Consider the following 25,170-nt stretch of genomic DNA (forward strand, 5'->3'; position numbering starts at 1 on the left):
CCGGGAGTTACAGCGGGAGGGGCAGTTGGTCGAAGCCTCCCCACGGGCAGTTTTAGACCGTGGAGACCTGTCTGGCTCAGCCCTGAGCTGCGGGGCCCGGCCAGCGTCTTTATTTCTTTTTTAAAATAGTGTCTCTATCACTTCGACTGTCACATAATGAGAATAAAACCGGACTGGCTGAAGATTGCCTCCGTGACCTTCCCCCAGCCCCGCTCCAGACGGCCAGTTCGCGGTGCCGGGGTCTGGAAACGCGGAGGAGCCCTGACTGCTTCACTGCTCTGTGCCCTTGACTGGTTGCACTTCGCTCCTACTGTGGCTCTGTCCCGGGTGCTGTGGGCTGCGTCCCCTGAGGCTCAGCATGGACCTCCGTGTTGGGAATTGCTGGGCGCACCTCGAGGCGGGGGCGCGCGGGGGCGCGCGGGGGTGGAGGCGTCTCGTGCTGCTGTTCCCTAGTCTCTCTTGCAGTGGGAGCGCTGCTGTCCTCAGACATGCCAGCGCCGTGTGTCCCCTCTGAGCAGGTCCTGTGCATTAAGAGGGGTGCAGGTCTGGCGGGCCAAGGTTCTGCGGCCAGGACCAGGCGGCTCTGGCCTTGTGTCTTCAAACACTAGATCCTCTTGGGGGGCTGGAGGAGGGCATTTGAGCAGGAACATTGCACAGCTCTCAGTTCAGGTCTTTCCTGAAGTGTCCAGGAGCCAATACTACGAAAATCCACCCTTAGAATTCCTGCCCTGAGTAGAGGGAATACAGAAGAGGACTGAGGGATAGTCAGCAGATGAGACTTGGGGGACAGGAAGGGAGGGGGAGAGAGAAGGGAAGAGAAGGAATAAGGAGGAGGAGGGGGAGAGGAGAGGAGGAGAAAGAAGGAGAACTGAGGGAGGAGACTAGAGGAGGGGAGGGTCCCTGCCTCTCTTGGGCTATACCTGCTCTCCCCTGGCCCACTGACCTTTCTCAGGACTTGACTGTTTACATTTGTGAATTTGAGTCCCCACTAGACTCCTGGGGTCAGGCCCTTCTGGCTCACCACTTATCACTGGCACCCATAGGGTGCTGCACATTTTCTTGAATGAAGAAGTACCTAGTTCACCACTCGGGGTCTGCTTGGAGAACTGTGGGAAGGGGTGGGGGAAGTTCAAGGAGCTCTGGCTTAGAATTCTCAGCTCCTGGGAACCTGTCTGGGACAAGAGAGGGCGGGAGAGTGGGACAGGCACTTCCATGTGGGGCCACTCATTTGATGGAGGTTTTCTTTATGAAATCTGATGTCACATTTATATCCCATTTTTCTATCCCTTAGTTAATAAGGTGTGTGTGGCTTCCCCATTTCTGGAAGGATTTTTAACAGGCCACCTGATACACAATTCCAAGCTATATTTTAAGATGGCTGGGGACATGTGACCAAATGTTGGCCCCTCCATCGCAGCAGAAATGATGTGTCAGGCTTCCAAGTTGTGGCCTTAGGAGAGGTGCACCTTCCCCCTCCTTTCTCCCCACTCCATGCCTGTGAGTGAGCTGGTGGGCAGCCGCTTCTGGCCATATGGACTGGTTGCATCCTAGGGAGGGCAGAGCCACAGGACATGTGACCCAGCCTGGCACTGCAGCCCTGACTGCATCACTCCTGCTGCTGCTGGGAGGTACATTTCCACAGGGGGCTGGCTTCAGCAGCTGAACCAGTATACAATTCCAGCCTCAAGTTCCCAGCAGTCTGGGAGTGACTCTGGGTCATGATCCCATGGTAGGAGGTGACCAGGCCACTGTATGACTCCTGCTTGGCCAAAGGGGAGTAGTGACGGTCTCTCAGATCTCCATGCCCCATTGCCCATTCTCACGTCCTTGCGCAGGAGCTAAAAGCTCTGGACTTAGCAGCCTCAAGTTTGAAGTCATCACCTTGGCGTTCACTGTCTGGCTAGTTTCCCTCTCTGTCACCAAGGTGTTGAGAGAATGTGGAGACATCCGTGGAGTGTGTAAGGTGTGTGTATGTGTCTTTAGTCAGGAGTTTTCATTGTCACCTAATGAAAAATTAGACTAAATGGAATGGTCTTAAGAAAAAAGGGGATTTACTGGCTTGTGTAATAGAAAAATGCAGGGTCCCCAGTTCCAGGAACAGTCAGCCAATTTATGTCATTGACAAGCTCACTCTCCGGCTCGCAGTTGACCCTGTGTGGAAGCTAGTTATTTTCCGGCAGGTTTTGTCCTGTCATGTGGTCATCAGATGGCTAATCCCAACTCAAGGCTACCATCTTGTCGGCAACTCTACCAAGGATCCTTTCCACCGAATGCTAGGGACGTGAGGCCTCACGGGTTCTCACTAGACCTGCCCACCTCCAGTCCATGCTCCTGGCTGGGGAGATGTGGGCTCTGGCTGTCCAGGCTTGGTCACATGCCCCCCCTGACCACAGCCCCTTCCTCTGAAAATGCCTGGCCTGTGTGGGAGGTGGTCCTGAGGGAGCCAGTGCTCTCACGAGGAGCAGCTTGGGGAGGGTAGACTCAGTGCCCGCCGTGCAGGATGCTAACAGGAGGGCTGCTGCACACCTCCTCGTGTCTTCATGGTCACTCTGAATGGCAATGCTGCCCATAACCATCCTGGTCATCACCTTTTAGAATTCACTTTACACTCACCTCTTCTAAACTACCACCCTAGACAACACGAGACTGGCACTCAGCACAGGCACACATTCCCATGAGCCTCTCCCCATGACCCTCCCCAATGAGCAGCCGAGAGCAAGGTGCGGTCCCCTGCGGTTGCTGAGGCACCAGCCATCTCCACATCCTTTGGTAGAAGACGACCCCGTCTGGTCAGGCTGTTCAGTCTCCAACCTGTCACGTTGGGATCTGGACCCTATTAGATGCCAACAGTTCCACCTACACTGCCAGTGAGCACCAGGGAGGGGCAAGGGACATCTTGCAAGGAGCTGGCAGTGAAGAGGGAGCCGCTTTTCTGAAATGAGCTTTAATAGCAAGACTGCTTCTGAGGCGACGCGAAACCAGCAGGCAGTGGGTCCCTGGCAGCAAGGACAAACCTTCCAGGAGCCACACATGAAGAATTGCACCAGCAAGTAGGCTCCTCAGACTCCGAGAGCCCGGAGGCTTGGGGCATTCCGCTCCTCTGGGCCCTGTGCAGGTCTGTGTGCCTGGACACCTGCTGAGCGTTCCTGGCCTCACAGGCACAGCCACATGTCATGAGGTCAGCCAAGCCAGGCCATGGGGTTCCTGAACCTCAGTGGTGGTGACAATTTACCTCTCACTGAAAGCCAGTCTGATGGCATGGGGTTTCACGGCCCAGTTTACACACCTGACCTCAGAGAGAGGTCTGCTTCCCTCCAATGAAGAAACCCAGTCCTGCTGAGGCTGACGGTCAGCCCCTTGGTCAGGGCAGCAAATGTCCACCTCCCGCCCCAGGCCAGCTGAGTGGGTGTTCCCCAGACCACCTCCAATCTTCCTCCCAAGCCTCCATACGTTTTCTACAATAAATAAGATTAATAAATAAGCAAGAATAAACAATTTCATTTTTTTGTTAGAGATAATTAAATATCAAGAAAGCTAAAATTTAAAACGCGCCGATAGGTTTTTCTATACATTATATTTACATAATGACTCTGATTCTACTTTCCCCAGGTCAGTTGCCCAGGGGAAGAAAAAGCGAATTGTACAGTCTCTCTGGAATTGTATACTGCCTCCTCCAGCCAGCCGTCCACGGCAGAGCAAAAGCTGAGTGCAGAAATAAGTGTCCCCCCCACACCGTTTTCACTTGAAGCATCTGAAGAACAAATGCAAAATTAGGTTTGGGTATAAAAAGCTAGATGTCCACTCACCCAGGACTGTGCTTTCTTTGAGGAGACCTGGCACAGAAAGGACAAGAACTGCCCTTGGCCGCAGGAACAGGTGGGGAAGTGGAGGCTCACCCACAGAGGCCTCTTAGGGTCTCTAAGCACAGGTACAGCGTCCTGTTTTAAATTCATCTGCAGCATCAGGGGACCCGGCTGTCCAGCCTGGCCAGCAAGCTTCAAAGCTCAGTTTCCACCTGCAAGAACTTGCCCTCCCTGCTGAGGTGGACACCAAAGGGCAAGTCCACCACACTGTGGCATTGACCCTTGAGATAAAAGTAACTACAAGGGTTAAAGTAGACTGGTAAAGTGCAAACTTTTTCCACACTTGTATGCTGCAGTCTGGCTGAGCACAAATCACGAGCCACTCAAGCAGGAACAAACTTTATTTCTGAACTCCCCTGAACGCCACCCACGTGGTCCTTCCAGCGACACCACATACCAACTGGAACTCCCTCCACTGGAACCTCACCAACCAACTCGAACTCCCCAGGAATCCCCGCGAGAACTCCAAAGTTCTCCAAAGCGTCCCAGTCGGACAGCAGGGGTCTATATACAATTGAATACATAGCCTGTTTCAATCCAATATCATCTTAATGGCTCACCTCTCAACCATTACTTCTGGAAAAATGCCAGGGGCCATTCCGACTAGGCTATGGCTCTCAACACTTGTAGAGTAACCAGCATTCAACATTGTGAACCTTATGTATGCTGCAAAATGGTGGCAAATAGAGTTAAAACTCACGTGCTTCAGGGCACCTAACACCCCAGACCTTCCTGGAGGATATGAAGTTGAGAGTAAGGCAGGTGCTACTCCCGGCTCCGAGAGGCCACGATCTGCACCATCATGATGTCTCACCATCATACATTTTTTTCAGGTCATCTGGACAAGGACATTTCTTATCTCATGGAGGTTCTGACATACCTTTTTTTAAAAAAAGTCAAGAAATTATGAGTCAAGCATCTCGAACCCTAATGTCACAGGCAAAGCCTCATTTTTACGGAATATAAAGCACTCTGTTTCTTCCACGTCCAGCAGCTCGTCCAGAGAAGCCACCACCAGGTCATGGTCCTGCAGCATCTCTGGGTAGCGGGAGATGGCGCGCTCGATCCTGGCTGACCGTCGCACGGGAGTGATGAGCTTCATGTCCTGTACTTCGGGCATCCCGTTTATTCTGCGAGAGCAAGAGATGTTGTCAAAACCTTTAAAAGAACCCCGCTGCTCTCCTGTGCTTCCTGCTCCATAACAAAACAGACGCTTCCAGAGCAGCTCTCCTTCTACAGGGGCTCTTCCTGACTTCCAGGGCCTCTGGTGCCACCTGCTCTTGGGTGAAGTGAGCACTGGGCGTTAGGGGACTAAGGGCGCAGTGTGGCCCGGCTGATGGGAACCACTCTGCAGGGGCTGTTGTTTACCCCACGAACTTTCAAAAGAGTCACCAGGTTTCAAGGAAAGAGCTTAACACCAAACTCGGTTGGTCTGATATATTTTAAGATTCTTTCTAGCTTTGACAGTAAATTATTCAAAAAACAATTTTTAGGATGGTGGCCAAACTACAAACTGAAAGAGAAACAAACGGGCATTTTTCTTGTACTCCTGTGAGTGTGCTCTAGTGAGCAGCACCCAAGGACAGGGCGCGGAGGTCCTTTCACAGAGACTGATCACATTATTTTAGGTTTTCATAGTGAGTTCTGAACCAGCAACGGGTGGCTTTCAGATCATCTGCTATCCACCATGAGTGGGCAGCGGTCGGGAGACTGTGTCCAGGAGAGTAGGTTAGGCCAGGTGGAGGCCCAGTGATGCTTTCCAGGGAACTAAGGCAAGCACTGTGGCCCTGGTGCTCTTGCTTGGGATTCTCTCAAGACTGTGAGGAGAGGAATGATGCTGGGCTTTCTCTTTAGGAAGTGAAGTCGATACCCCGACACGGACCCTTCACAGACTTGTTAAAATAGCAAACTACTCTGGCGGGCTCCAGTGGGGCCACTCAATTGCCCTCCGGTTCTCAGTGGGCTATTCAGTGCCTCTTACACGGCTCTAGAGTTGCCTCTGCCTGGACCCTGGGCCACCCACCTCCCCACAATTGCACCAGGCTAGTGGGAAGGTAGGAAGGACCCCCAAATGCTGGGCAGGGGAGAGAAGAGGTAGGCTTGTCCTGGGAAGGGGAGATTCCATTCCTGTACCCTCCCGACCGGCAGTGCGCTCCCCTGTGCAAGGTGCATCTCAGCAGGGGTGGGGGCATGGTATGTGTAGAGAAAGACCAGACCCTCCATCAGTGGGTGGCTGGACCTCGGGTGAGACAGAGGTATCCAGCCTGGTGGAGGTGAAGTGACCCAGGTGGTGGGGTCTGTGACCCTGGGCCTGCTCTGGAGGGCATACCTTGGGATGGGGGCGATCTGTAATTTGATGCCAGCGTGACCATGCTGCTCTGCCTGGGGTATTGGGGGTGCTGCCGTGGCCTGGTCCCTCTCTTCTGCAGGAAAGGGCTGTCCAGGATCCATCTTGTTGACCAGCTCTTCCACTGAAGTGATATTAGTTTCAGCAACTAAAGCATCAGAGCTAACACCTGTGTATGAGGGTCAGGGAGGAAAGTGAGACTTGGCAGCTGGACACTAATATATACCATGATGCCCCCTGGTCCTCGTGGACTCCATGTGTTCAACAAGCTGTGACTGATCCGAAGAGGTCTTCTGACTAGTTTTTCCTGCTGAGCCCCACAGCCATACCCTGTGACACCTAGCCAGCTGTGGATTTCTGCCACTTCGAGACCTTTTCAACCCTGACCACATACATTTCCAACCTCTTAGCCACTCTAGGAGAGCTCTCTCGGGACTGCTCCTGCTTTTCCACCCAACACCACCCCAGATCAGTTTTCTCGATTCACTGATGCTAGCTAGCTCTCTCAGCCCCTGACCTCTCCTACCCAGGACTGCCACAAGGCTGTTACCTTAGACTGTGAGCAAGAACTGTCTTGTCTCTGTGGAATTCTCAGATACCCAGTCACCACGATCAACACAGAGAGGTCCCTCAGCCTGGGACAGCAGATGCTGAGCCTGGCTGAGCCTGGAGAGAAGTTGCAGGCAACAGGGGCACTGAGTCCTGCTCCCTCTTTCTACTACTTGGGAGGACGCTGCCTGGCGTCCCTCCTGGGCTCCTACTGAGTGTATTTACTCTATTTCCTAAAGTAGTAGGCTACTTCACTGTCATTCCACTTGGTGGTCGCCAGTTCAATCCACTCTTGGGGCTGGGGATATGGCTCAGCTGGTAGAGAGCTTGCCTTGTATGCACAAGGCCCTGGGTCCAATCCCCAGAACCATCAAAAAAAAAAAAAAAAAAAAATCCACTCTTAAAGAAAATTTTTTTACCTTCTGAGATAATAAGAAAGATATGCTTTTTCTTTCCATTCACATAACAAGTATTATAAGCAATTATATTCACTGTGTTTGGCACAATGGTTTACACAGAAGGTCCTGTGAATGGACAGCTAAGTGAAGAAGTGAAGAGATGTTGAGATGCCCATTTTTGAAGAGATAACATGAATTTGGATGACTGAGCGGTGGTGGGTTCATTAGCACTGACCCTGTGACTGAAACCCAGGGCCTTCTCCCTTTTGCCCTCTGTCTCCCTGACCTGGGGCCTCAGGAAGCAGGGCAATTCATCTTGGTTCTCTGGTGGGAACCACCTTTGCTCAGTACGAGGCAAGCATCTGCTTGTGAAAACAGAAACCAACCAGCTGATGACGATGCTGAGAAGGGCAGGCCGTGCAGAGGCAGAAGGGAGAGGTTTCAGGGGACCACGAAGCTCTATTCCTATGTGCTCCTGGATGGCAATTGTACAGCTAGAGGAAATGAATTTAAATGCAGAAGTAATAGTACCTTCTGTGGTTCTGGCTGATTCTTGTAAAATATTAAGAACAACTTCCCGCAACTCTTGTATTGGCTGGAAGGAAGAAGAAAATAAATGAATACTGTCAAACATACTCAGAAAAAATGAGCTAAGGAACTTTAGACAACATCAAATAAACTTTCTATAATCAAAATGTTTCCTTTAAAATCTTCTTGTCTAGCTATAGATAACACCTACAAAGTTTGTTTTAAAACTTCCTGAGAAAAATGAAGGAATGGAGAGAATGCTGGTTAAGTGCCGGCACACTTGACCTTCTCTATGAACCAAGTGCTATTTTCCCCTGAACATGCATCACACCACTGAAGACTCTAACCACAGACAGAGAAAATGCAGCGCACATTCCTAGTGCTGCCTTGGCTTGAGGCTTGTCTTCCTCATGAAGTCCCACGCCTCATTCCAGAGAACTGGAGCTAAGGGTGAGCCCACTCCTGCTCCCGTCACCCAAAGACAGCGTTTGCTAGCATTTTGGGCAACTTTCCCCTGCCTTTGTTTTCTTTTTTTAAAATTTGGCAAAACAACATACTTAAAAAAAAATATAAAAACCAAAAAACCTTTATAGAAAAGTGACTTCCTGGGATAGCTTTAATTTTTTTTCAAATGAAAACATTTTTCCACGAAGCAGAAAGTCATAAAATGAACTGTACTTTTTCATAAAAACATGGGACTGTGTATCAAATTAATAATAAGTAAAATACTACAACAGAGCATGGAAGTAAGCTTTCTGTACATTTTTACAAATCTAAATAGAAGTAAGCCAAGCTTAATGAGGTAGGAATAAACATGCAGAATACACTGCAAGGAGTCTGAATTGTATGATACTCGTTGAATGCAGGATTCGGATTAGGGTGGTACACTGGATGCACATTTACTTCTAATCTCTTTTGAAACTGCTAAAATGATAACAAAGGGGTTAAAAAGAGCCAACTGATACAAGGAATAGGAAAGAGTCAGTGGTAACCAGGTTCTGGAAGCTGGAGAAGGAAGGAAGAGAAGGAGCCCAGACCACCTTAAGAGTCTGCCCTGGGCCAGCGGCTAGCTTCGGGAACACGATTCACACCACAGGCCTCTGAAAGGTCAGGAGTGGGGGTGGGGGTGGGGCGACCAGGAGGATCAGGGAGCTTCCACTCAAGTCCACCCTGCACCCCTGAGTTCCAAGAAGTTAGTGACTGCACCACCACCTCATCCTGACAGCAAACTGGGGATCTAGCTTCCAAGTCCCTGGAGGACTTCACGCAAGGTTCAGGGTGCCTGACCACTGAATAAGGGACAAAGGGAGCTTTTAGGTTGAGAGTTGAGGGTCCTGGCTCTACTCTCCCCAAAACCGGCACAAGATTTCTACCTCTGGGGGAGGAGAACAAAGAGCCCTCTTTAGAGAATCTGACCTGTTTAAACAGAAAGACCTAAGGTACTGATACTGAGGTTCTCTGACCAATCAATGCAGCCATCACCCTGTGGTGAAGTATCCAGAACTCTGCCCTGCCTCATGAAACCCGGCCCTTACATGTGCAAACAGCCCCACTGCAGCAGAGTCCGAATAGATCTTTGAGAACAAGAGAGAATAAAACTCAACTCATAAGAGAGAAAGCAAAGCCCTGGAGAAGAGGTGGGTGGGGAGGACAAGCTCTGCCCAGTGCAGGCAGGACAAGGGGACGGTGAAGAGGATCCCAAGTGGATGCAGGTGAAAGCAGGAGTGAGGAGCAACGCATCCAGCCTGGAGGAGACAGACGCTCGCTAAGAAAAGAGACCAACAGACTAGTCAGTGTTTTCCAAGTATTTAGGAATTTAGAAAATTAGAAGTGTGAAAACTAATTACATAATAAATACTTTGAAAACTAAGCAAAACTAATGCTAGGAAAACTAGAAGTCGTGCTTGAGAGTCAAAGCAACCAGGGTGCACACAGTCAGGTACTTCTTACATGTGCATCACAGTGTGATCGCTAAAGTGCCTGAGGCTTGCACACTGCTCTCGTGGAAGTGTGAAGGACGGCAAAGAGCCCTGAGTGTGTGGGTGTGGGGGGCCCCTGCAGTGTGTGAAGAGTGCCCAGTTCCTTGTCCCACACAGCCGCAAGTACACAAGCCTAACCCTGAAAACCACGATTCTGAAGCTTCACAGGTAAAAACAGAAAGATAATCAGTTTGTCCTGGGAGGTAGGAACCGGGAAGGGAGGGAGAGAGAAGTCTTGTACGAAACTTACTGAACTACTTGACTGTTTACACTGTGAGCATATGAAACACCAAACCAGCATGGAAATAGGAATTACAGACTGGGCAGGAAATGGAAAATGACAGTGAGTGACAAGAGAAATGAGGTTATTAGAAGCAGTCTTAAAAAAAAATATAATAGTGTTTTTTCTTTTCCTAGGTTTTAGAATCAAAAGTTTTTTTTCATGAAATGGCTCTGAATTATTGCTATACACTGAATGTGCTGATTTAAGTTTACTTTCAGGTTCTTTCTGGTCAAGTTCTTTGTAAGCCTTGTATATTGATGTTTTAACTTTCTGGGCTATTAGTTTCCATAACTGCTCATTTCTACAGTTAGCATTAAATGAGACATGGTCACATGATAAGAAAACTGATTCTATTGGTGTCTCTGCATTCTCTGAAATACACACTTTATTTAATGTGTCTATCAAGGACACACTATACTGCATACCCTAATTATAACTTTGTGAGGTGAGTTAGAAGTTCAACACTACATTATACTGCTGTCATGTTGCAAACAGAAATCACAGGAGAAGGCTTAGCAGGTCACCCACCCAAGACAGACACTCACCGTGGCCCCGTTTCTAATGGCCTCTTCGTAGAGCCCGATGACATCAAAGGTGCCTTTACTTGCCAGTAGCTTTGCTTTGCAGATCCAGAATTTAGCAAACTTTTCAGCCTCGGGAATGCTGGATAATATGGTAAATACTTCATTAGAAAAGACACCCTGCAAAACAGAAAATGCTGAGGTGATTTTCAGTTACTCTCACATCTCTTAATACCACAGAAGGTTTGCAGATGTCTGCTTTATCTCTAATTTTTCCTGAACTTTTTAACTGAGGTACAATGTATGTATGATACTTTGGATACATGTGTAGCCACTGAGATCTATGTATTTTTAGGGCTGGGGCTGTGGCTCAGTGGCAGAGCACTTGCCTAGCATGTGTGAGGCACTGGGTTTGATTCTCAGCACCAATATAAATAAGTAAAATAAAGGTCCACTGACAACTGAAAATACATTAAAAAAATAAACTGTATTTTCAGTGATTTTTGTCATTGATCATTAAATTTTAAGTTACATGAGACGAAGTGGACAGAAAACCTTTATCATAGCAGAAGAGAAGGAGTATGTTCTACATGTTTAGGCAGTGCAAAAACCAAACCAATCCTTCCTGCAATCAGCATTTCTTACATATTCGTAATCCTACATAGTTCTAAGAATGAGCAGTGAACAGTGGCTGGAATTTCCTTATTATTCTTGACAGCAGCATGAAGGACGGCACAGGGCAGGCTGTATATGTGTGTGTGAGGGGAATTTGTGGGGTTAACTCCATACAATGGAACTTTGGGGTGGGCTTCTGGTGTGTGCCCAGAGCAGGGCAGTGACGGGGTCCAGGAGGCGGCGGGAGTGGCCATGCCCAGAAGCCCAGGCCAGCTGTGTCAGGATCCTGGTCCAGACCCCAGCAGCAGCATCTAGACATCTTCAGCCATTGCTCTACACCTTCTGAGAACAGTGGAGACCTGTAAGTAGATTGAGCCAGGATGAGGCTGCTCCCTGCCCCAGCAGGAGCAAGAGCCTCATGGGTACCAAATTACAACCCCGCTCCCAGCCCCAGGACCTCAGGTCTGGTAAACACCCTGCAAGCAAGTGGAGATTCCCTGAGCAGCAGCAACCTCCTTGACGTTAGCAGGCCTCCATGTGACTAAAACTGAAGTGATGATCAACAGACCAGTGTGATGAGAGTGTTCAATTACACAGCCTCTTCTTCCCGCCCCAGTTCTCCCTTCAGGTAGACCTAACGCTGTGTCAGGAAGACAAGGCTTGGGAACGCTGCTCCCTTGTCTTGACTGAAGTCCCTTTCCTGCTTTTCATCATTACATTTTCCATTTGGTTTCTGGGGTGAGTAGCCAGACTTGATTTGTGGGGAGCCCAGTGTTGGGATTCTGGCCTAGGACTTGAGTAACAACATTATTTTGTGATTTCAATGTATTATTTTATGAAATAAAACCATATTGAACACAGAAACGAGGGAAAAATAAACAAAAAGGATTTATATAAATTGAATTACAAAATAAAATGGCAGGCTAAATTTAAACATGTGAGTAATCATAACAGGTGTCTATGGGCTAAATATGCTTTCAAAAGCACAGTGTTTGATCTGGTTAAAAAATTTCAGCTGTATACATTCATGAGGCATTTCTAGAATAAATCAACTCAGAAAGATTTAAAAATAAAGGGGTGGAAAAAGACTTACTAGACAAATTCTAGCAGCAAAAAGCAGGTATGGCAAGATTGACATTAGACAGAAGAGAAATCAAAGCAAGCCATGAATCTTTTATGTACATACAATATAGTCATGAAAAATAGAAAGTAAAAGTTGTCAGAAATACAAATTGACAATGACTAATCCTAATTATAGAGAAACTTCTGCACAATTCTTTCAAAAAGCAACAGATAGAGTAAACAAATAGACTATATATCCTTTTAAAACACCTCTAAAGCATTTACTAAGAATGATGAGAATACAAAGAAAATTTTAATAAATTCCATCAAGAATAATACACATGGGGGCCGGGTGCAGTGGTGCATGCCTGTAATCCCAGCAGCTCAGGAGTTGGAGGCAGGAGGATTGTGAATTAAATATTTACGTATAAATACTGAAGTATAAAGTAAGTAAAGTATTTCCCTGAGGTCTGTGAGCTGCTCTAGCAAATTAGTCCACTCAGAAGTGATAAGAACCCTGACTCCAGCTGGCTTCCATTAGCCCAGGGTGAGCAGTGTTGCAGTGCTGAGCTCTCCAACTGTGGGAGGTGTCGCTACCTGCAGGGAGAAGGCCTCAGAAGGGAACTGGAGGCCAGCCAGCTGATGTCGGCTGCAGAGCTAGTACCTGCAAGCTGTGTGAGGACATATCCCAATGTCCGGTCCCCAAATTGCTCTGCTGACTGTTGAGTGAGAGAGCAGGGAAAGCACCTTGTCTGGTTTCCCCTGCAGTCTCCACCTCCTTGTTCTCCTGGAGCCAGTGGGTGCCAGCTGCTTCCTGCAGTCACTCCACTGTCACCTCAGGCTCCTGTTGCTGCCAGCCCTGTGTGTAGCAGAGGACATCACTGTGGGCAGCACCCACATCCCCTCTGGCCCTGAGGGCTCTGGGCACCCAGGCTCACAGTGTGTTTTACTTCCAACAGCCACCCTGTGCCTTTTTGTATGTGTCCCCCAGGACTACCATTACAGATGGCCACACAAGTACTAATAGTGCAGCTCTGCCCCATCAGGATGACCCTGGGTAGCCTCCGCTCCACCCCATCAGGATGACCCCGAGGCCTGGCTTTCCCTGTAGCCAGAGCTTCCTGTGAGATAGTGCCAAGGTTCCCCTCCAAAGGCTAGCCTGATTCCACACTGTGGCCCTCCCATTCCTTTTCTCCCAGCCCCCTTCCTGGGAAACATCTTCCTGCTGAGCTACTTTCACATTGATCCTCCTTTAGGTTCTGCTCCTAGGAATGCACTGATAATATTGTATCTCCGATTCCCACGTCTTTTTATTGAGATATCTGGTGTGTTTTCTGCTTTGGAAACTTGACCCTGATTGATGGAGTATTAGTTAAATTTAGAGGCAAATACATAGCATTAAACATATTTGTAAAAAAATAATAAAGGCTGAGTTAAATTATCTAGACTTTAAAAAGCTAGAAAAAGGACAATAAATACAATAGATGCAAACACTGGTGTTCAAGAAAGAGTAATCAAAAAATTCAAAATACACACTATCACAGAGGGGCTGAGGTTGTGGCTCAGAGGAAGAGTGCTCACCTGGCATGTGTGAGGCACTGGGTTCAATCCTCAGCACCGCATAAAAATAAAATAAATGTGTCCACCTACAACTAAAAAACAAATATTAAAAAAAAATCAAGAGAAATCTTTGGCAACTCTGATTCAAAAAAGGCACAAAATTTACTACAGTTGGCTCAAGAAATACAAAACCTAAACAGACCAATAACCACAGAAAAAAGTAAAAAGACATTAACAAAAAAAAAAAAAAAAAAAAAAAAAAAAGACTATCACCCAAAGCAGCACAGTCCAGATGATACTGTGGCAAGTTCAAAGGAAATTTCAGGTACAAACTGTTTCTTCTTAAATTTTTTTCTTTAGTTGTAGATGGACACAATACCTTTATTTTAATTATTTTTATGTGATGCTGAGAATTGAACGCAGTGCTTCACATGTGCTAGAAAGCACTCGGTCAATCCAGCCCTGTACAGACTATTTTCATAGAGAGAAATGGAAAAGCCCGACTCATCTAACAAAGTCAGCATAATACTAAGACTAGGAAAAAGAAAAGTGACCGAAGAACAAAGACAAAAATATCAAATAAAGCAACTGCAACTTGCAGAAACTAGAGCTTCGTTTCTCCGCCCGTACCAAGCACACCCACACAGCTGCCCAGACAGGTGACTGGAGTGGGGTGGCTCAGGGAGCAGCTTGCCAGGTGTAAGAGTGACAGGGAGGCCTGGTCATTTGTCTGAGTATTGTTTGAAATGATTATAATAATGTACTCATTTTTTAAAAAATATAATGAAAGGAAAAGCAAAACAACAACAAAAAAGAACTGAAGTTTAATTCCACAAAGAGCAATAGCTAACGCTGAACTGGTGCTGTGAGAACACTAACCTTAAGGTTTCCTTTTTTATTAATGCCCAACATTGTTATGGTCTGAGTTACAAATGCTGATATGAGTTAATCTATAAGAAATAGGTTACAGATTAGAAAATATAGACTAATGAAATAGTACAGGTAATAAAATATAAGTTAAATTACAGATAAGCATAAGCCAGTAGGACAATTGTTAAGTATAAGAAATAGAAATAACTGTAGTCAAGCATAAGCAGCTATAGTCATAATGACTCCATCTTTATGGTTCCTATGTGAAAATTGTTACATTAAGTTTCTTCAAATGTAAAAATATTATTTTTCTGCACTTTGTACCCTGCAAATATACTTGGACCCAGGATGTGCTGTCTGACTCTGCTCTGCTAACTGATTTTCTCAGCCCTTGCACCCTGCTTGTTTGCAATTTGCAGATTCCATAGGATGTGATTTTCTTCCTTAAATACTGGAACCACAGACAGCCTGGTGCACTTCTGTCAGAAGGCCATTTGGGCATGGTAGAAGCTCCCTGGTCAGGTATAAAACTCTCTAATTTGTTTCAAATTTGGTCTTGGAGTGTTTTCTGAGCCCTCTCCCTGTAACAATATTACCAACCAATGGACAGAGTCCCTTTGCTTTGGTAGGGACCTTTGTTTACAAGTCAGCCCCGTCATCATTCACGTACTTACCCTGGTACCAGGGATGGAACCTGGGACCTCTGCCACTGAGCCACAGCCCCAGTCCCTGTTGTTTTTCATTAACATCTTCCCTTCAGGGAACCTCCTAGGCTCATACCCTTTGCCTGCGACCTACTTTACCTTTCTCTGTAGAACCCAAGACACATGCAGATGCCATTTCTAGCTACCAAGGGTGTTTAGGACACTCTAGTCACAACTGGCCCCTTTGATTCAGCTGCATGTCCAAATATTAAATGTTTACTGTTGGACCTTGATACCCGGAGAAGGCAGAGTTGAAACTCCTTTGGATCTTCCGGGGCCATGCTGCTTGGGTTATGGGTTAGTATCCTAACTTTTCTGTGCCTCAGTGTCATTTGCAAAGTGGGCATCATAATAGTCTTTATGGTGATCCTATGAGATAAGATAAGGAAAGTGCTTTATAAGAGCCAGGCACACAAGAGCCACCATTTAAGTGCTCTTCATTGTTGTTACTGCCACTAGGATTAAAGTATTAAAGAGAATAGCTCGGTTTCTTTTGGGTGAGGGGGTCTCTGCTGTGTCTGGAGCTCACTCACCTCCTCGATGAGCTGCAGGCATTGGGTCAGAGTGCTGTTGATTTTCCTGGACAGCTCCCACTGGGCTTTCTTTTCTTCCTCTTCTTTTTCAATGTTCTTCCAGAATGAAATATTCATTTCTTCTATTACTTTTCTTTTTGTTTTAAGTTCCATAGGAGGCCGCTTATAGATTTTTCCCTTAGATTTCTGCCATTCTTCCAGTTGTTTCCTGTTACGCAATTGAAGGGGACAGAGATGATTTCATTTAAACAAAATGTCATCTAGCTTCTAGAATATACGATCAGGTTGTCTACGCCTTCGACTACAAAGTCAGAAGAATGGAGTCAGGGACAGTTTACACCTAGCACTGGCAGCACCTGGCTGCTCCCAGCCAGCAGAAGGCAGATGACAGGATGATGAGGATTTAGTCTTCAATGCTAAGATTCTTATTGTTGCTCTCTAGGGTTTCCATTTACCTACACACCAACTCAGATGCGTGCTTTCCTGAGACATCCTCCAGCTGAGAGCCTGACTCTGCACTCCATTTCTCCCCACTAAGCTGTCTCTCAACCCAGACCAAACCAACAATTGTACCTCAACAGGGTCTTGGTGCTCAAAGTGCCCCACTTCCCTCAGGTCCTCAGCCCCCTCCTGACTACGGAGTTCCCTTTCTTTTATGAACTAGATATGTGATTTCAGGACTCTTTATATGCAGCTGTTCTCTGATGTCATTGAGTCCTAACCCTCGCTCTCCTCCACTGTTCACATTCTACCCTCCTGCTTCTAAGCAGGTGATATGGTACTTTTGGGGATGTGCCAACATATGTAGACTCTAGTGTTTAGATGGAGGGTCTCTAGCTTCTTTAAATTATGACCATGTATTTGTGATTTGCAAATGTACCTTTCAGCCCAGGTCTCTCTCTGCAGCCCTTTTGTAAAACCCACTGCGTAGCTGATCCTTATGCCTTCACACTGACCATGGACTCAGCGATAGAGGCTGAATCCCTAGGGGCAAAGTCGGGTGCTCTCCGCTCTCCTGGCGCCTAGTCCGCTGCAGTGAGTCCTAGACAGTGAGTGACTCACCCACTTTCCACAGTCTCTGGTCCTTTTGTGATTAAGTATTCAACATGCCACATGCAATCTTATGACTGCTGTTATGACTCCTGTTTTCTGATCTGCACTAGCAGCTTGAGGGCAGGGACCCTGACTCGCACCTTGGTTGGCTCAGAATCTTTGCACTCATCTTTCTGCTCAGAAAGCTTGCCTGTCACCAGCCTTAGGTCTCAGCTCAGATGTCACCACTGAAAGTACCTCCCCTGACACTTCTATCTAAAGGGTGTTATTTTCTGTCTCTGCAGGAAGGCAAAGAGTCTTCTGGTCTCCCAAGACAAAATCCTGCCCTCACCCTCCTGCTACACTCCTTTCATTCTTGCCAGGAATCTACTCACTTTCTGCTCCAATATACATAATTGCTTCTCTTGGGAGGTTCAGCCACATCCCGAGACTGTCTGGTCTTAGGCAACAAAGGCACAAAATCCTCTGGCTCAGCTTCTAGCATCCGTGTATGTCAGTGCCAAGCCCCAGCAACTCGAGATCCTGGCTTTCCCCTGAACTCCACTTGACAGCTGCTCCTCTGGGCTTGAGCTCCCTCTCCAAACCTGATCTGCTCAGACCCGTGGACGCTGCCGTTCCTGCCTCTCTGATAACCATACTGACTCAACCAGGGTCTCTTTAACAAAGAGCTACCATCTTCCCTCTGCCTGTGTGGACTTGCCACCCTAGCTCCCACTAGCCCGGCTGCCTGAAACTGCTCGGTCCCTGCAGGTGCTTCTGTGTGAAGAGTTTACATCTTCAACTGTTTCTTACCCATTCTCTGTGTTTCAACTATTTTAAGAACATTTTAAAGCATGTATAAAATTATAGAGAATGATCAATAACATGTATGTATCACTAGTTCTTTCAAGACTTGATATTTGTTATAGTTGCTCCAAATCATCTTAGGATGTAGCTACAAATTACTTAGAAGTTATTATTTATGGTCTATTTCCTGACCAAATACTCTTTATTCTTTTTTTTTTTTTTTTTTTGGTACTGGGGATTGAACACAAGGGCGTTTAACCACTGAGCTACATCCCCAGCCCTTTTTTATATTTTATTTACAGACAGAGTCTCACTGAGTTGCTAAGGCTGGCTTTGAACTTGGGATCTTCCCGCCTCAGCCTCCTGAGCTGCTGGAATCATAGACATGCCCCACCATGCCCAGCTGACCAAGTATTCTTGATGGTCAATTGTCTAATTTTCTCACTTAAGCTGCAAAATTTTGGAAGTAAAATAACATACCTTCGGTCCTCTGCTGTCACCCTCTTTTGGGTGTTTGGGTTAGTTTGGGTCCCCCTTGGGACTTCTCTCCCACGAATGGCTGTGAGTCCAGCTTGAGTTCTGGGAGCTGTCTTGTTCAGAAAATGGCTCTGGGGAAAAGCCTTCTTCAACTTGGAGTCCACAGTCCGTGCTTTCTGTTCAAAGTTTTTGTACTTATTGTCATTGGTTCCATTTGCTCTTATGTTGGGAGTGCTTGGAACAACTGAATTAAGCCTGCCAGTTATCAGGTGGGGCTTCTGGCTTACAGCTCTTGTTTTGTGCAGTCCACAAGGTGCCTGAGGTCTAGAACAAGGTTGTGTGGACTTCCTGTCTTGCTTGGTGCTTGCAGGTCTGTGTTGAAGTTCTCCCTGGTGTAAGCCGGGGTATACCCTGGGTTTGGTATGTCTTGCTTCCTGTTCATTAACAGAGTATGACCGTATGTATTTAGCCCTTTCAGCCTTTACACTCTTTATGTCCTTGACCACTGGCTTCTTTGATGCTTGAGTCTGACTAAGGGTCTGCACAAAGTGAGAAGAAACTGTCCTCAAGGGTTTTTCTCCTGGTCTTGCAAGATTTGCTCCCCTAGAGAGCTGCTGTGACTTCAGTGGTACAGTATTGATGTGTTTTTTTCTAACAAACTGCTTATTAACCCTGTCTTTCAGAACTGCATGATTCCCCAAACTTCTTCCCAGGGCTTGCTGAGGAGCCAAACTGCTCTTGGTTTGATCATGAGAGTTGGTCTTTGGCATACTCATGGAACACAGTTTGGGGTCTGGCTTCTTCTCAGGTACCAATAAGGTGTGTGGCAAGTTCTCTTTGTTTGTCTCTTTTAAAAAGCCACCCTCAGGTTCATTTTCAACATGGGTGCCATCCACATGGTCTGCACATGGAGCATTTCCTTGACCCACTCCCTGCTGCTCTTGTGTGTCAGATGACCTGGTGGGTTTTCTCGACAGCTCTCTTGCAGCGGATGGCCCAGCTTTGTGCTGCTGGTGACTCTTGCTGGAAAGTTCCCAGTTTGGGTTAGAAGCAGGACATTTTGAGGTCAGTCTTTTTCCCTGAAGATTTGGTGGCTCCAGCTTTGGCTTCTGGGACTCTCTGATGTTGGCTGATCTAGGCTGGAGTTTAGTGGTAATGGGTCTCGTGGCTTTGCCAGGCAGAACGGCATGCTGGGTAACATGCCTCTGGGGTCCAGCAGTCTGAAAACACAAAGAAACAGACATGTAAAAAATTCATACTAGCTCACTGTTTTTAAAACAATGAAAAAATAACTGCTTAAAACATGTGCTAGAAAAAATTAGTTGTTTTATTTAGAATTTAATTTAAGAAAGTTGAATCCTGGGAAAGGCTCACCTCATTAATAGATTTTATAACTTGAGCTCCTATCAGAAGTGTATCAGAATTCTTTTAGCTTGAATTTTTTTTTTAATTTCAATATTTATTTTTCAGTTTTCAGTGGACACAACATCTTTGTTTGTATGTGGTGCTGAGGATCGAACCCGGGCCGCATGCATGCCAGGCGAGCGTGCTACCGCTTGAGCCACATCCCCAGCCCTTAGCTTGAATTTTTGTGAATACACAAAAACTGCTTCCTAAAGCAAACAGTGCTTGCTGAATGCTTGTTACATTTCAACTCCCTGTCTTCCCATAGACCTTGGGAAGACATCCTGAAGACCTGTTATATACAGGGCCTCTCAACAGATTCCTCCTTGCACCTTGTACAGCTTAGCTAAACCCCCTGCTTTCGTTAATGGCAGAGTTTCAGGTAAAACCCTCTATCTTGCCGGAGACCAGTGACAAGAAGCCAGACAGGTGGCAAATGACAGGCTGGGAAGCCTGAGCTGTATTTGAACAGCTCTCAACAAGCATCTAGTATCCTGGAAGGAGTCAGTCAGCCAGGACTTTAAGGTCAGACCCCCTGTTACTAATAAGCAGATGTTTTAGTCATGAGATTTAATTTTGGATGAGAAAGAAAGAACCAGGTTAAAGAAAACTGAAAGCTAGGGAGGGGAGTTTGGAATTAAGAATAAAAGGGGTTGGGGATATAGCTCAGTTGGTAGAGTGCTTGCCTCGCATGTACAAGGCCCTGGTTTCAATCCCCAATACCACCACCACCACCACCACCACCACTACCACCACCACTACCACTAAACTCATTAACTGATGGACATTTGGGTCATTTCCACTTTAGAGGTGTTATGAATAATGTTGCCACAAATATTTGTATACCAGTTTTTTTTTTAAAAAATGTTTTTCTTATTAAATCAAACTACTCATATTTATGAATAATATATTTGAAAACCGTGTTTTTTTGTTGGTATATCTATCATTTTTATTATTGGTGACTTTCAAAGTGGATTTTTAAAAAAATTGTAGATGGACACATTACTTTAATATTTATTTTTATGTTGTGCTAAGGATCAAACCCAGGGCCTCACACATTCTAGGCAAGGGCTTTACCACTGAACCACCACCCCAGCACCTGGATATTTCTTTTAAAAGACTAACTTCTACTTACAGGTTTAGAAGGTGGAGGTTTCAGGCAATTATTCTTGGCTTTCAGATAAGGCCTATGAAAGGTAAAACACAATTAATCCTGAGTACAGGAGGATCAGGAAACCTTGAAAGCACAGTGATTAAAATTATGATTAGAATTTTAAGTTATTATAACTTCTGTGTGTGGTAAAGTAATTCAAAAATTATAATAAGTCGTCTTACTGTCCCTTTCTTTCCTCTGTTCTCCTCCTGGAAGACCCCAATTGCTCTTACCCATTTTCTGTGACCCTTTCAGAGATATTCTATGCTTAAATGTAGCATTCTAATAATATTAATGAAATATATGTGTTCTCTTCATTTTTGTGCAGTCTTATTAATTCAAACATGGTTCCTTGAATAATGCAACATGGCGGAAGCTGAAGATAAGAGAATTGCTTCCGTAACAAACTTCCTTGTTATACGTATCTCTAAGTAGTGAATTTCCAGGGGGAAAATAATTTATAGTTGACTCTTCATATCTCTGGGTTCTACATCTGTGGTTTTAACCAACCTTGGGCCAAAAATATTTTTGGGGAAAAAAAAAACCACTAAAAACACTGCATCTGTAGTGAACATGTACAGACTTTCCCCCCTTGTTAGCATTCCTTAGACAGTATACTCTTAACTATTTACAGAGCATTTATTTTGTATTAGGTATTACAAGTAATCTGGAGATGATATAAAGTACACTGAAGGATAAACATAGGTTACATGGAAAACTACGTCATTTTACAAAGGAACTTGAGTATCCACAGATTTTGTACCTGTGGGGGAATCCTGGAACCAATTTCAGGTGGATACTGAGGCATGAATATAATTTAAAAAGTAGGGGCATAACATGAAATCTAGCTAGTAAAATAAAAATGAAAAAAAAAAAAGGAGATCAGGGCAAAGTTCTGAAAGATTCAGTCTACATGAACCAAAAGAATTGCTAAACTAACAGAGGCTTCTATTATCTGTAACATAAGCCCTGGCGGGCAGAGACCTCTGTATCATTAAGTACCATGTCTCTCACAGTGAGTGACTGACACACAATAAGTATATATTTTGGAGTAAATGATTTTGGTTCACTTAATAAAGAAAATAGAGTTGTAAAAACCCAAGATAAAACATAGGGTGAAAGTAAAGTTTGTAAAATATAATTTTCAGACAAAAACTGAGTGGGAAGAAAATACATCTATGCCAAACAAGAGGGATAAATAACACCATGGAAATGGTAAGGTACTGACAAAAGGTATTAGGGAAGCAGTTATGTTCTTTCCACCCCAAAAGCAAGTGCTAAGAGAATGGTCAAAGAGCACCCTCAGGCGGGAGGATGCCAGCAGGCCACTATTGGGGACATATAACCGGCTCCCCCGCTGTAGCAAGAACGCCAGAACCAGGACAGTGCACCTCCTCCACCAAGGATTGCCATCTCGAGGATCAGTTTTCCCAGGACTAAGACGGGACAAGAAATGCTTCCGGCATGGTGTGCAATGCTGTGACCCTTTCCCCCCTTCCTTTGGGGGCTGTTACAATAACAATGCTTAAGTCTTTGCCAACATACTAGAAACTTCCCAGGGGTTTTGGTCATGTCTGGCCTGAGAAGTTCTTTTTCAGTTATCATCGGATACTAATGTGGGTTGAATAAGGTGCAAGAAAATGGCTATGTTTTGAAAAAGCTTTAAATTACTATTCGCACTGAGGGCAACAAAACTGGCATAATTGTGGGTAGACAAACTCACTTGGTGTTTTGTTCCTTCAGTTTTCCCTTGGCTGCTAAATACTCCTGGAGCTTTCTTTGCCGCTCTTCTGCAAAACAGGTGAGCAACAACAGATCTTTAGTTTGAGATTTTCACCAGTTCATTTATATTCTAAAAGATGACACTTTTTTTGTTTGCAACATGTTACAAAATCCCCAGTCCTACAGGTTTGCCTTCAAGCTATAAGAACATCCACAATATTATTAAAATGCCAGGCCTATACTAAGCTCTTTACTTCTTTTAATCCATACAACAATCCTGTGAGATATTTTGCAGTTGGAAATCCAGAAAGTAAATGACAGGCTTAGTTATCCAGTTAGTCTGTAGCAAAGCCAGGATTTGAAAATGTTTATTAGAGCCCAGAGTGCTTGATCACATCCACTATTCTCAGTTACAACACACTATGCTTTACATGAAGAAACTCTATTATTGGCCCACATGAGCTGGTGAGCTAGCCTTGGTCTTATTTTTTTCCTAATAGAGACAATGATTTTTATCAACAACCCCTTACATGGTTTCCTGTGGGACTACAGAAGAAACAGGCAAGGTTGGGGAGCTTATGGAAAACATCTTCGGAGTAGGTTTCTAAGCAGGGGATGGTGAGGGGATGAAAAGTCCATATAGATTGAACATCCCTAATCTGAAACTCTGAAATCCAAAATGTAGAAATTTCCATACCTGACCTCATATGACTGCTTTTAGTTAAAACTATTACATAAAAGCACCTTGTACTATGTGTACCAAGTGTAAGGAAATGTAAATGAATTTCATGGTTAGATTTGGATCACACATCCAAGATAATCTCATTATACATGCAAGTGTTCCAAAATGTGAGAAACATCTGAACACTTCTGGTCCCACGCATTTCGGATAAGGGAGACTCAACCTGTATTTCTGCCCTCAAGAAGTTCCAATCTAGTAATAGAGATAAAACAAAAAACAATAATTAAAATATAAGGGAAAATTTTGGTGCCATATGAAAAGTTCCAAGAAAGCGGAAGGCCCCGACCTCACCAGAGGTGGGGAATAGAGAGAGAATAGATGTTGGAAAAGACAAAAACTACTGCTTTAAAAAAAGGGGGTGGGAGCACAGGGGTACAAAACCATTCTTAACCTCATTTAAACTGATTTGCCCTGCTCTTGCTGTCCTACTTGGATGCGGACTCATCAGACAGCTGTGAGAAAAAACAGCACTGAGGTCCACGCCAGGCAGTGTAGAGGGCAGGAGCTACAGAATGTGACATATGGGGGTTGGAGTCCCAGTTCTGATCTGGGCACAGAGAAGCCCAACATGTGGGTTGTGGTGTAAAGAGCCTAGGGCAGTGACCAGAACCTGGCAGTCATCAACAGGGATGGCTGGGAAAACCACCAGGACCCTGCAGGCATACGCTGGCTGGGGGTGGGGGTGGGCAGGAAAGGCTCCGGGCACGAGGAAGAGGTCAGGGACCGCGGGATCCCTGGCCTTCAGGGCAGATTTAGTGCAGAGCCGTTCCCTGGGCCCAAGTCCTGGAGGCAGGTGGGACCCGCCCCTTGGCCACATCAGGTCCTGGCGGAGAGCAGAGGACCGCGCCCGGCTGCGTCTGGGGTCCAGACGGCAGGACCCAGCGCGCTGCTTCCCACCCGTGCTGAGCCCGCGCGTGGGTCTCGGTCGCTTTATCCCGAACGTGGTGACAGTGACAACATTTTGAGGGCTGCTGCGGGCTTGCAGGTGAGATGTCGCCTGGCTCGTCGCCCTGGGTCCCGGCCTGGACTCCCCGTCGCGGAGACTGAGGCTGGCAGGCGAGGGGCTCACTCGCTGTCCCCCTTCCTCCCCGCCCGCGTCCTAATGCTCGCAGGAACCGGGGGTTCGCCGTCCTACTCACCCGCTGCGGCGGCGGCGGCAGCGGAAAGCCCCGGTCTCACCATGACTTCTCCGTGACAGTTTTCCTTCAAAAGCCGCGCCCGGAGCCAGGGCCGCTGAGCCCGGAGCCAGGGCCGCCGCTCCGCCTTCCGCGCGCTCCCATTGGCTTCCGCGGGTTTAAAACTCACCAATCGCAAGAAGGGGAGGGCGGGACGCTAGGAAGCAGACTCTTTGCGATTGGCCCTGAATCTAGTTTCCCCGGAGCCCTGTGATTGGAGGAACGTGCGTCGCAAGTCTGAGGCACGCTCGGGGCGGGGCTTTGAGGTGTGCCGGGGCACTCCGGCTTGGGCTAGCCCCGGGCCCTTGTAGGTTGGTAGCGCTGCAAACCTGGATCCCAAACGGCTGAGCAGTCCTCGCTGCTGGGCTACCGCATGAGTCCCTTCTCTCAGATCCGCGGTTCACAGGAGCCATGCAGAAATAAAAAGCCAAACCGGGGGGAGCCAGGCGCCTGCCATCAGCACCTGTCACTACCCTCTGGCGATGGGTCTCAGGCTCTTAAGTCTTGGTGCTGCAGGCTGCCTCCCGCTCCGTTTTAAAACGGAGCTTTTAGTTTAAAAAAGGTTCGAATGTGCATTGCAGGTGACAGCAAGGACAAAGGCGTCCAGTCGCAAGCAGCTCAGTTGGCCGTCTTTGGTTCTGCGTGTACGCAGCCTCCCAGAGTGTGAGACCGAGATCTGAGCGCGGTGGCGCGTTCCCTCACCTCGCAGACAGTCACCCGTCCGCAATCCGGAGTGCGTGAATGCTTTTGATAACCAAGAATACACCACTCCAACGGAATCTGTAGGAGAAAGAAAATTGTAACCCTTTCTTGGGGGAAGGGTAGCTCCTTTTAAATTCTATTTTT

The 25,170-nt window shown here is 46.5% G+C and overlaps 1 protein-coding gene across 1 annotated transcript; it reads right to left on the reverse strand.

Annotated features, from left to right (window-relative positions):
* Positions 1-3,555: 3,555 nt before the first annotated feature.
* On the reverse strand, positions 3,556-24,406 carry CKAP2L (cytoskeleton associated protein 2 like). Its single transcript, XM_081265375.1, has 9 exons — positions 24,289-24,406; positions 22,409-22,475; positions 20,668-20,719; positions 18,132-19,348; positions 15,813-16,020; positions 10,493-10,648; positions 7,689-7,752; positions 6,193-6,379; positions 3,556-4,993 (listed from the first exon to the last, which is right to left on the reverse strand). The coding sequence occupies exons 1-9, from the start codon at positions 24,329-24,331 to the stop codon at positions 4,768-4,770; spliced, it is 2,220 nt and encodes a 739-aa protein (XP_081121501.1). The 5' UTR covers positions 24,332-24,406; the 3' UTR covers positions 3,556-4,767.
* Positions 24,407-25,170: the final 764 nt, after the last annotated feature.

This window comes from Spermophilus citellus (assembly GCF_964194105.1).
Source record: "Spermophilus citellus genome assembly, chromosome: 13".
Lineage (NCBI taxonomy): Eukaryota > Metazoa > Chordata > Mammalia > Rodentia > Sciuridae > Spermophilus > Spermophilus citellus.